General features: G+C 45.8%; 1 protein-coding gene and 1 long non-coding RNA gene across 5 annotated transcripts in view; one reads left to right on the forward strand and one right to left on the reverse strand.

The window, feature by feature from the left end:
- Nucleotides 1-12,716, reverse strand: part of LOC139228758 (AP-1 complex subunit mu-1) — a 124,323-nt gene that overhangs the window by 64,706 nt on the left and 46,901 nt on the right. For all 4 annotated transcript variants that reach the window (XM_070860085.1, XM_070860082.1, XM_070860083.1 and 1 more), the window contains one exon: nucleotides 12,022-12,147. In XM_070860085.1, coding sequence (XP_070716186.1) covers nucleotides 12,022-12,147 — 126 coding nt within the window. The remainder of the gene's footprint in view (nucleotides 1-12,021; nucleotides 12,148-12,716) is intronic.
- The window catches only part of LOC139228759 (uncharacterized), a 35,993-nt gene continuing 32,313 nt past the window's right edge, over nucleotides 9,037-12,716 (forward strand). Inside the window, exons 1-2 of the long non-coding RNA XR_011587615.1 lie at nucleotides 9,037-9,141; nucleotides 10,897-11,007. This is a non-coding gene — a long non-coding RNA (uncharacterized lncRNA). The remainder of the gene's footprint in view (nucleotides 9,142-10,896; nucleotides 11,008-12,716) is intronic.

Raw genomic sequence — 12,716 nt, forward strand, 5'->3', positions numbered from 1 at the left:
ACGGTGACACAATTGAGGAACAGTGGAGGACTTTTAAGGAGCTCTTTCATAGTGCACAACAAAAATATATTCCAGTGAAAAAGAAGGGCGGCAAGAGAAGGGATAACCAGCCGTGGATAACCAAGGAAATAAAGGAAAGTATCAAATCAAAGACCAATGCATATAAGGTGGCCAAGGTTAGTGGGAAACTAGAGGATTGGGAAAATTTTAAGCAACAGCAAAGAATGACTAAAAAAGCAATAAAGAAAGGGAAGATAGATTACGAAGGTAAACTTGCGCAAAACATAAAAACAGATAGTAAAAGCTTTTACAGATATATAAAACGGAAAAGAGTGACTAAAGTAAATGTTGGTCCCTTAGAAAATGAAAAGGGGGATTTAATAATGGGAAATGTGGAAATGGCTGAGACCTTAAACAATTATTTTGCTTCGGTCTTCACAGTGGAAACCATGCCAAAATTTGCAGGCCACAGGAATGTGGGAAGGGAGGACCTTGAGACAATCACTATCACTAGGGGGGGTAGTGCTGGACAGGCTAATGGGACTGAAGGTAGACAAATCCCCTGGTCCTGATGAAATGCATCCCAGAGTATTAAAAGAGATGGCGGAAGTTATAGCAGATGCATTCGTTATAATCTACCAAAATTCTCTGGACTCTGGGGAGGTACCAGCGGATTGGAAAGCAGCTAATGTAACGCCTCTGTTTAAAAAAGGGGGCAGGCAAAAGGCAGGTAACTATAGGCCGGTTAGTTTAACATCTGTAGTGGGAAAAATGCTTGAAACTATCATTAAGGAAGAAATAACGGGACATCTAGATAGGAATAGTGCAATCAAGCAGACGCAGCATGGATTCATGAAAGGGAAATCATGTTTAACTAAGTTACTGGAATTCTTTGAGGATATAACCAGCATGGTGGATAGAGGTGTACTGATGGATGTGGTGTATTTAGATTTCCAAAAGGCATTCGATAAGGTGCCACACAAAAGGTTACTGCAGAAGATAAAGGTACGCGGAGTCAGAGGAAATGTATCAGCATGGATAGAGAATTGGCTGGCGAACAGAAAGCAGAGAGTCGGGATAAATGGGTCCTTTTCCGGTTGGAAATCAGTGGTTAGTGGTGTGCCACAGGGATCAGTGCTGGGACCACAACTGTTTACAATATACATAGATGACCGAGAAGAGGGGACAGAGTGTAGTGCAACAAAATTTGCAGATGACACTAAGATTAGTGGGAAAACGGGTTGTGTGGAGGACACAGAGAGGCTGCAAAGAGATTTGGATAGGTTAAGCGAATGGGCTAAGGTTTGGCAGATGGAATACAATGTCGGAAAGTGTGAGGTCATCCACCTTGGGAAAAAAAACAGTAAAAGGGAATATTATTTGAATGGGGAGAAATTACAACATGCTGTGGTGCAGAGGGACCTGGGGGTCCTTGTGCATGAATCCCAAAAGGTTAGTTTGGGTGCAGCAGGTAATCAGGAAGGCGAATGGAATGTTGGCCTTCATTGCGAGAGGGATGGCGTACAAAAGCAGGGAGGTCTTGCTGCAACTGTATAAGGTATTGGTAAGGCCGCACCTGGAGTACTGCGTGCAGTTTTGGTCACCTTACTTAAGGAAGGATATACCAGCTTTGGAAGGGGTACAGAAACGATTCACTCGGCTGATTCCAGAAATGAGGGGGTTACCTTATGATGATAGATTGAGTAGACTGGGTCTTTACTCGTTGGAGTTCAGAAGGATGAGGGGTGATCTTAATAGAAACATTTAAAATCATGAAAGGGATAGACAAGATAGAGGCAGAGAGGTTGTTTCCACTGGTAAGGGAGACTAGAACTAGGGGGCACAGCCTCAAAATACGGAGGAGCCAATTTAAAACCGAGTTGAGAAAGAATTTCTTCTGAGGGTTTGAATCTGTGGAATTCTCTGCCCAAGGAAGCAGTTGAGGCTAGCTCATTGAATGTATTCAAGTCACAGATAGATAGATTTTTAACCAATAAGGGAATTAAGGGTTTTGGGGAGAGGGCGGGTAAGTGGAGCTGAGTCCACGGCCAGATCAGCCATGATCTTATTGAATGGCGGAGCAGGCTCGAGGAGCTAGATGGCCTACTCCTGTTCCTAATTCTTATGTTCTTATGTTCTTATGTTCTTATGTAATCGGCAACCCGGGCGCAAATTGTGCTCGAAATTCTCTCGTTTTCCGCCCAAATTCATTTGTATAATCAGAAACACAAAACCTTCCATCAACCTGTGCAAGCGGACAGCGTCTTAGAATGTAACTGCTTATTATTTTTCCCTTGCATTAAAATAGATTCCTTGATGTACTTAATAGTAACCTGGTGCAGTTTTATTAAGAGAGCTGAAAATGGTTTTGCACAAAAAATAAGCATTTTTAATCGGCGTGTTCAGTCCTCCACCGATGAGTAAGCAGATTTAAAACTAAAAAAACTTATACAGACCCATTTACTAGTTTAATTGGTGTACACTAGTCATTTGAGAAGTTGTTTTGATATTTAAAAGCTTTTAAAAGGTTCATATTAGTATCCATGCAATTAAAAAATGTTTTAATAGCCTCCTCGTAGGACCACAAATGGGTGCAATTAGCAGAAACTCGCCATGCCGATTAAATAGGCCTTGGGGGGGTGGGGGGGAGTGGGGGCATGGCCAGTTTTGTGGGCGGGGCTCACTTCCAGCGCAATGTTTCTTAAACCAGCGCAAAAGGTCACAGAAACTTGATTTGCACTGGATGTAACTTTGCGCTTGAAATTCCTATGGATCGGTTCCCATGGACTGGAGGGTAGCTAATGTAACACCACTTTTTAAAAAAGGAGGGAGAGCGAAAACGGATAATTATAGACCGGTTAGCCTGACATCAGTAGTGGGGATAATGTTGGAATCAATTATTAAAGACGAAATAGCAGCGCATTTGAAAAGCAGTGATAGGATCGGTCTAAGTCAGCATGGATTTATGAAAGGGAAATCATGCTTGACGAATCTTCTGGAATTTTTTGAGGATGTAACTAGCAGAGTGGACAAGGGAGAACCAGTGGATGTGGTGTATTTCGACTTGCAAAAGGCTTTTGACAAGGTCCCACACAAGAGATTGGTGTGCAAAATTAAAGCACATGGTATTGAGGGTAATGTACTGACGTGGATAGAGAACTGGTTGGCAGACAGGAAGCAGAGAGTCGGGTTAAACGGGTCCTTTTCAGAATGGCAGGCAGTGACTAGTGGGGTGCCGCAGGGCTCAGTGCTGGGACCTCAGCTATTTACAATATACATCAATGATTTAGATGAACGAATTAAGAGTAATATCTCTAAGTTTGCAGATGACACTAAGCTGGGTGGCGGTGTGAGCTGTGAGGAGGGCGCTAAGAGGTTGCAGGGTGACTTGGATAGGTTAGGTGAGTGCATGGCAGATGCAGTATAATGTGGATAAATGTGAGGTTATCCACTTTGGTGGCAAAAACACGATGGCAGAGTATTATCTGAATGGCAGCAGATTAGGAAAAGGGGAGGTGCAACGAGACCTGGGTGTCATTGTTCATCAGTCATTGAAAGTTGGCATGCAGGTACAGCAGGCGATGAAGGCGGCAAATGGTATGCTGGCCTTCATAGCTAGGGGATTTGAGTCTAGGAGCAGGGAGGTCTTACTGCAGTTGTACAGGGCCTTGGTGAGGCCTCACCTGGAATATTATGTTCAGTTTTGGTCTCCTAATCTAAGAAAGGACGTTCTTGCTATTGAGGGAGTTCAGCGAAGGTTCACCAGACTGTTTCCTGGGATGGCAGGACTGACATATGAGGAGAGACTGGATCAACTGGGCCTTTATACACTGGTGTTTAGAAGGATGAGAGGGGATCTCATAGAAACCTATAAGATTCTGATGGGACTGGACAGATTAAATGCAGGAAGAATGTTCCCGATGTTGGGGAAGTCCAGAACCAGGGATCACAGTCTAAGGATAAGGGGTAGGCCATTTAGGTCCGAGATGAGGAGAAACTTCTTCACTCAGAGTTGTTAACCTGTGGAATTCCCTGCCGCAGAGAGTTGTTGATGCCAGTTCATTGGATATATTCAAGAAGGAGTTAGATATGGACCTTATGGCTAAAGGGATCAAGGGGTATGGAGAGAAAACAGGAAAGGGATACTGAGGGAATGATCAGCCAGGATCTTATTGAATGGTGGTGCAGGCTCGAAGGGCTGAATGGCCTACTCCTGCACCTATTTTCTATGTTTCTAAATTCCTCAATTTTCTGGTCGATTAAAGACGAATTGCACTGGTTTTAGTGGGTTCTAGATTTCCAGCCAGTGATGAACTACAGCTTTCCCAAGAAAAGAACACTTTGGTCTCTAAAAATCTAGGGAACCCCCACCTGCGGCCCACTTGCTGGCCTAATCTAGCAGACAGTAGGTGACCAATACGATGGCTGTGAAATTCCAGTCGGAGGCTTCTTTCGGACGAACGCCTCCGACCGGAGAATTTTTCCGAAAGTACCCGCTGGTCCCGGAGGAGCATGGGATTCCGGTGTGGAGGCCTTCCCTTCCCTTCCCGCGCTGCGAAGCCTTCCCTTCCCGTTCTCATTGCTATTGAGAAAAAAAGACAAACGCACTGAACACCATAATAAAAATTAAAACACACCTCACGTAATTAAAATTATTTGAAGTTAAAGTTAATAAATATCTTGGAGAAATTTTTTTTTTTTGAGTTTTAAAAATGTTTTTAAATTATGGTTTAAAATAAATTTAACATAGTGGGCAGGGTTTTTAAAAATAAAATGTGTATTTTTAATTTTATTTTTTATGTCTTAAGTGTGTCTTAAGACTCTTACGCCTGCAACAGTAGGCTATGTGCTGCTTTTATCAGGCGCAAGAGTTTTCAGGACATTTGCCGGGCAAGATATGGGTAAATCCCGCAATCTTGCCCGTGCAAATGTTCTCGCTCCCGAGATGCGGAGGACCCGTCGAGCTGGAGCCTGACAGTGCATGCACATTGTGCGCTCAAAACTGGCTTTTGCGATGCCTTCCCGGGTCTATACACACTCCGTTCCAACCTGGGAGGCGGGAATTTCTGGGCCATTATATCTTAAATAGCTATCTCACTGGGAATGCAGAATTTATTCCATCATATCCACCTTTCCTTGAGCTGTATGTAACCGAGACAACCAGGGGCCAGGCTATCTTAGATCTGGTCCTGTGTAATGAGACAGGATAAATAAACAATCTCCTAGTAAAGGATTCCCTTGGAATGAGTGATCATAGCATGATTGAATTTCAAATTCAGATGGAGGGTGAGAAAGTTGGATCTCTAACCACCGTACTAAGCTTAAATAAAGGATACTATGAAGGTATGAGGGCAGAGTTGGCTAAAGTGGACTGGGAAAACAGATTGAAGTGTAGGATGGTTGATGAACAGTGGTGTACATTTAAGGAGATATTTCACAACTCTCAAGAAAAATATATTCCAGTGAGGAGGAAAGGATGTGAGAGAAAAGGTAGCCGTCCGTGGCTAACTAAGGAAACTGAGGACGGTATCCAATTAAAACCAGGGCATTCAAAGTGGCCAAAACTTGTGGGAGGACAGAAGACTGGGAAGCTTAACGATGACAGTAAACTAGCACAAAATATAAAAAAGATAGCAAGAGTTTCTATAGGTACATAAAAAGGAAAAGAGTGGCTAAAGTAAATGTTGGCCCCTTAGAGGACGAGACCGGGGAATTAGTAATGGGGAACATGGAGATGGCAGAAACTCTGAACAAATATTTTGTATCAGTCTTTACAGTAGAGGACACTAACAATATTCCAACAGTGGATAGTCAGGGGGCTTAACACAATCACAATCACTAAGCAGGTGGTACTCAGTAAGATAATGGGACTAAAGGCAGATAAATCCCCTGGACCTGAAGGCTTGCATCCTAGGGTCTTAAGAGAAGTAGCGGCAGGGATAGTGGATGCATTGGTTGTAATTTATCAAAATTCCCAGGATTCTGGGGAGGTCCCACCAAATTGTAAACTGCAAATGTAACGCCCCTATTCAAACAAGGAGGCAGACAAAAAGCAGGAAACTATAGACCAGTTCGCCTAACATCTGTGGTTGGGAAAATGTTGGAGTCCGTTATTAAAGAAGCAGTAGCAGGACATTTGGAAAAGCAAAATTCGGTCAGGCAGAGTCAGCATGGATTTATGAAGGGGAAGTCATGTTTGACAAATTTGCTGGAGTTCTTCGAGGATGTAACAAACAGGGTGGATAAAAGGGAACCAGTGGATGTGGTGTATTTGAACTTCCAGAAGGCATTTGACAAGGTGCCACATAAAAGGTTACTGCACAAGATAAAAGTCCACGGGGTTGGGGGTAACATATTAGCATGGATAGAGGATTGGCTAACTAACAGAAAACAGAGAGTCGGGATAAATGGTTCATTCTCTGGTTGGCAATCAGTAACTAGTGGGGTGCCGCAGGAATCAGTGCTGGGACCCCAACTGTTTAAAATCTATATTAACGAAGAAGGAACTGAGTGTATTGAGTGGAATCAATTATTAAAGATGAAATAGCAGCGCATTTGGAAAGCAGTGACAGGATTGGTCCAAGTCAGCAAGGATTTATGAAAGGGAAATCATGCTTGACAAATCTTCCAGAATTTTTTGAGAATGTAACTAGTAGAGTTGACAATGGAGAACCAGTGGATGTGGTGTATTTCAACTTTCAAAAGGCTTTTGACAAGGTCCCACACAAGAGATTGGTGTGCAAAATGAAAGCACATGGAATTGGGGGTAATGTATTGACGTGGATAGAGAACTGGTTGGCAGACAGGAAGCAGAGTCGGAATAAACGGGTTCTTTTCAGAATAGTAGGCAGTGACCAGTGAGGTGCCGCAGGGCTCAGTGCTGGGACCCCAGCTATTTACAATATACATTAATGATTTAGATGAAGGAATTGAGTGTAATATTGGCAAGTTTGCAGATGACACTAAACTGGGTGGCGGTGTGAGCTGTGGGGAGGACACTAAGAGACTGCAGGGTGACTTGGACAGGTTAGGCAAGTGGGCAAATGCATGGCAGATGCAGTATAATGTGGATAAATGTGAGGTTATCCACTTTGGGGGCAAAAACAGGAAGACAGAATATTATCTGAATGGTGACAGATTAGGAAAAGGGGAGGTGCAACGAGACCTGGGTGTCATGGTACATCAGTCATTGAAAGTTGGCATTCAGATACAGCAGGCGGCGATGGCGGCAAATGGCATGTCGGCCTTCATAGCTAGGGGATTTGAGTATAGGATCAGGGAGGTCTTACTGCAGTTGTACAGAGCCTTGGTGAGGCCTCACCTGGAATATTGTGTACAGTTTTGGTCCCCTAATCTGAGGAAGGATGTTCTTGCTATTGAGGGAGTGCAGCAAAGGTTCACCAGACTGATTCCTGGGAGGTAACAAAGGCACGGATGAGGGCTTCAGCAGTGGATGAGCTGAGGCAGGGGCAGAGACAGGCGATGTTACCAGCTAAAAGAATGAACTTGCATTTAGCTCACCACTTGCATATCACACCATGGAACATTTCAAAGTACATCACAATCGGTGAATTACTTTGGAATGTGATACTGCTGTGTAAGCCAACAGCAGCCAGAAAGAAGAATGAGCTTTCATATAGACCTTTCCACAGTCTCAGGATGCCTTGAAACATTTCACAGCCAATGAATAATTCTGAAGTGTATGTGGGTGAACGTTGCGGTCAATTTGCATGCATTATGCAACAAGCAATGAAATAAATGATCAGTTAACCAGCTTATGGAGCTGTCAGCCTTGGTGCCAGAAGCACTCCCCTGCTTTTCTTCGAATAATGTCCTGTGATCTTTCACATCCGCCTCAACAAGCAGATGGGGTCTCGGCTTTAAATGTCATCCAAAAGGCGGCATCTCCAGCAGCACTGCTTCAGTCTGCGCTCAAGTACCTGGAGTCAGGCTTGAACCCAGCACCTCAACAAATGACATTTATATGGTACCTTTCATGTAGAGAAATGACCCACAGCACTTCACAGAGGCGTGAGTGTGACTACTGAGCCAAGCTGGCATTTTTCGGTACACGTATAGATTGGATGGTGGTGAGGGGACACGAATACTTTAGACTGAAATTACTGCCCCACATTTGCAACACTGTCCTCCTATAAAGAAATTGGACACTATGACAATAAAAATCCAGCAATGGAATGGCCAATGCTGAACTTATAATCGTAAGAGATCACCCCAAATAAAGAGAAAAGAGGAAAAAGACAACTTGGGAGATGGGACCAAAATCCAATTCCCAAATGGTTACAAAAAGTTGTCTCTGGACACCCTGGCATATGCTGTTCCGCTGATGGACTGATCGCTGGCCGACACCCAGCGTATACCTAGACAGTGCACTCCTGATTGCAACCACGTCAAAACCTGCTAAACCACGCACTTCACCATAGGACAAGTGAGGCTAAAGAACTAGGGGGTCAGAGGTCCCACTTTAGCGGAGTTATTGTCCTCATTGGACCGTCTGCTTGATTAAACGGCACACAAACAGGCCACTCCATGGTCGTTTATGCTTCACTCGAGCTTCCTCCTGTCTTTCCTCATCTAACCCTAAAACATAACCCTCTATTCCCTTCTCCCGCATATGCATCTCCAGCCTCCCCTGAAATGCATCAATACTATTCGCCTCAACCACTCCCTGTGGGGGCGAGTTCCACATTCTCACCACTCCGGGTAAAGAAGTTTCTCCAGAATTCCCTATTTCATTTCTTGTTGACCATCTTATACTGATGACCTAAACCCGGAACTTGCGCAGCCCCTACGGGGGTGGGCGCACCTCGTACGCACCATAGGGGTCGCAAATTACGGCCCCTCTGCAAATTCAAGTTGTTGCTGTCGTGTCCCCTCGCCGTTTATATCCTGAACGTGAAGTGTGCAGCGCGGCCACTAGATGGTGTTACACACGGAGGCCAGGTGTGCAACAGGTGGAGCTGGAGAGTGTGCAGACAGCACCACCTAGTGGTCTGTATAATTCACTCACAATATGGCACTGGACATGATACAATGAGCCACACTGTAATGGCAGGAGGCCAGGATAGAATTAAACTGGGTCAGGGTTACAAGGACTGAGCAGAGCAGTATGCCAGGCTCCAGGTGAGTACTCGGCAACATCTCCTTTATGATGTGTGGCACGCAGCGCTCCAGGGATCCCGCGCAGCCGGCTTTTCGATGCAAAAATCGCGCAAGGGAGGCCCCTTAATGGGGCCCAAAAAATTAGAGGGAACATTAGCACTAGAATATACGAGGTGAGGGGGTGGGAGACAGTTGCAGCTCCTCTGGGTAAATCAGACAGTGTGTGCAATAATTACATGACTGAGTGTCATTGGGCCTTGCAGCTCAGGAACGTGTGAATGTGTTTGCACCATGACCAGTGACATGCTCTCCACAAGCTGCTCTGTGTACCCATTATTGGTCCCTCTCCTGCAGTATTCCTTGTACACAGAGGATGAGATTGGGTTGCAGTAAAAGCACAGAGGATTTAAAAAAAATTAAATAAATAGATTGAGGACAGGGAGCACACACCCTGGTTTGAGAACAGGAGACTGGGTCGGGAAGCGGAGAAGTTGATACTATGGAGGCAGAAGGCTAAAGTTGGGAGCAGGAGCATGGGGATTGGGCCGATACTGTTACTCATTATTGTGGACCAATGAGATGCCTTTAAATCCAGAGGGGTGGGGCGGAGGGCAATGTTCTCTCTAATTTTTTTTAAAGTTCCTGATTCCTTTAAGTGGCTGCGCAACCCATTCCAATGTTCACGCATTTGCGGTTTCTTCCATTTAAATACCGTGAGCGGTCTGTAAGGGAACTCCAGCCCCAGTGGGGCCACGCAGCTTAACGGGAACGTTGGGGGGGGCGGGGGCAGAGAAAGAGTAAGAGAGATGGGTGGTAACCAGTTTCATTGGTAGACCTATTAGCCAATCCCGAGACAGGGTCACAGGTCAGCTGGTAGTTTCCTTTCCAGTAGATATGGGGAGTGCATGGCCATTTGGTGTAAGATCTGGTTAAGGGAGACAACAGGTGGACAGATTTCCTGCTCGAGAGAGAGAGAGAGAGAGAGAGAGAGAGAGAGAGAGAGAGAGAGAGAGCTGATCAAATCCAGCAATTAATACTGAACAGCAAACGCTACAGCAGGGATAGCGTGGCATACTTTTAAGATAGTTTCCTCAATCATAAGGGGGGAACCGGTCAGTTGGAGTACGGTGAGATTTAATTCTAGATGTTACTCAGTGTGCTGACTTTCTGTCTGTAAAACCCAGCAGTTTACCCATGAGGATCTGGCCTTGTGTTATCAGTCTGCTGACCGAAAGGTTGGAGAGGGCATACACGCACACACCATACCCAGCTCAGACCAGTCTTACACCCATTTGTCTTCTGGGTGCGCGGCCCACTTAAAGTTTTGCGCATTTGTGAAATTTCACATCGGGAAACACCAGCCCCTGCCCAAAAGGGAGCTTTAGCTACAGCCCAGGTTACACTAGTGGGCGGCAGGGGCACGCACCTGAACACAGGACGCAGGGACCGCTCACGTGGGTGACCAGCGCCACTGAACCCAAGAGAATATCTCAGGCAGACCTGGTATCTCTGTACCAATCCCCTTGGGGCGTGTCTGGGTACTGGCTGCAAACTGCATTCAGAACTGGCAGCCTGGGGGAACCAGGGTAGGAATCATTTGCATTACTTTAACGCTGGAGCATCTCCAACAGGACCAGACGCTAAGCTATAGCACATCCTCACTCGGGCGATTAATGTGCAGTTCGAGACTTGCGCGATGATTTTAAGTGGACAGCATTAGCTGGACTGGGGACAAGCACTGTGGAATAAGTGTGTTCATTTTCTTCTTTTTAATAGATATATTTTATATTACATGCGATTAAAGCAATCCAGTTGCTGTTGCTGTCAGAAAGCACTTCTTCAGACAAAGGATCGTGGAAATCTGGAACTCTCTCCCTTAAAAAGCTGGTGAGGCCAGGGGTTAACTGAAAATGTAAATGCTGGGGCTGATTTAATTGACTGGTTTGAGGGGCTGAATGGCCTCCTCCTGTTCCTGCTACAGGCAACAATTTGTATTAATAGAGCACCTTGAACGTAGTGAAATGTCCCGAGGCGTTTCACAGGAGTATAATGCGATAAACATCTGACACTGAGCTACAGAAGTAGAAATTAGGGTAGGGAAAGAGGTCGGTTTTAAGGAGCGTCTTGAAGGAGGAGAGAGGGGTAGAGAGGTTTAGGGAGGGAGTTCCAGAGCTTGGGGCCCAGGCAACAGAAGGCACGGCCACCGATGGTTAAGCGATTATAATCAGGGATGCTCAGGAGGGCAGAATTAGTGGCGCGCAGAGATCTCGGGGGGTTGTGGGGCTGGAGGAGATTAGAGAGAGAGGGAGGGGATAGGGCGATGGGGAGAGTCTCAGAGTAACAGTTGCGTATTACAGGCAGCACAACACGAGCCAGTGTCTTTGCAAACCAGCACTGTGAAAAGCCAGGGTTGCTCCAAATCCACATTTGGGCAACGACAATTGTCACATGTTGGGACCAAATTCTGGGCTTGCTCCAAACAGCTGTCAGCAGAGCTTTAAGCCAACTTCATTATCTTCCGATGTCAAACTGCATCCGCTGGTGCATGATTAGAGGAGCAGAGGTCTATCACGGACAGACACTCAATGTTGAACCATTTAGTCCTGTATTAATAACTGTTGTGGTTGATGTGGGTTATGTGGAAGCTTGGGAATGCAATCACACAGCTGAAATAGTCAATGACAACTTATTGCAAATGGCTTGGTGAGCGAGTCAGAAGTACAGCCAGAGCTGCCTGGAGGCACATCAGAGGGAGTAATATAATTTGGATAGTGGAGATCGTAAACAAAATGTTCTTACAGCCTCCCTCAACACAAGTTTCCTCTTCAGTCTGCAGTTCCAACCCTCTGAAAAATAGGGCAACTGCGCCATCCGCTGGTCATACATGCGCCATGCACCCACCTGTATTCCTGAAGTGGTGAAATAGGGAATTTCAAACTTCACACTGATGGGAGGCTTTCCCTCCTTGTCTTCAGCCTCTACACTCGGGAGCCCAAAGTGCGCTCTCATCAGATACTCCTTCCCGCCCTGCAGGCACGGAGAAGAAAAGTCAGACAGGGACACAGACAGCGATCACATTTACTGAGTAGCCCCCATTGTCTCGGTTACCTCCCCACTATCACCCGACCTCAAACTCTGCCGTCACTACAAGTCAGACACCAAGCTTCCATCGGAAGGTTGATACAAACTAATGTGTACAAGGAGGGGCAGTGAGACTGGAGGAGGCAGCCGTGAGACGATGCAAAACAACAGGTGACGTTTAATGCAGGCAAGGGGAAAGTACTCGTGTAGGAAAGTAACATGGGCAATGAGGGGGCCTGAAACAGCCACAGGTGAAGCAGACTCAACCAATACAGAGCAGAGATCAGTCGAATGTTGAGTTACAATGACAGAAGAGCAGAATTCAAGTCAGAGGAAGGTGAGATCTAACTGGACAGGGCTCTGGTCAGCCTGGATCTCGGGTACTGGGTGCTGTTCAGGGCACCGAGACACGAGCACTGGAGGCAGTGGAGAGGAAGAGCCCCAGGTCTGCTCGCCGGTGTCGAGGGTCTGAGTTATGTGCAAGGAACTGGAGAGACTTGGGGCTTTCAAGGGGC

Source organism: Pristiophorus japonicus, chromosome 18 (assembly GCF_044704955.1).
Source record: "Pristiophorus japonicus isolate sPriJap1 chromosome 18, sPriJap1.hap1, whole genome shotgun sequence".
Taxonomy (NCBI): domain Eukaryota; kingdom Metazoa; phylum Chordata; class Chondrichthyes; family Pristiophoridae; genus Pristiophorus; species Pristiophorus japonicus.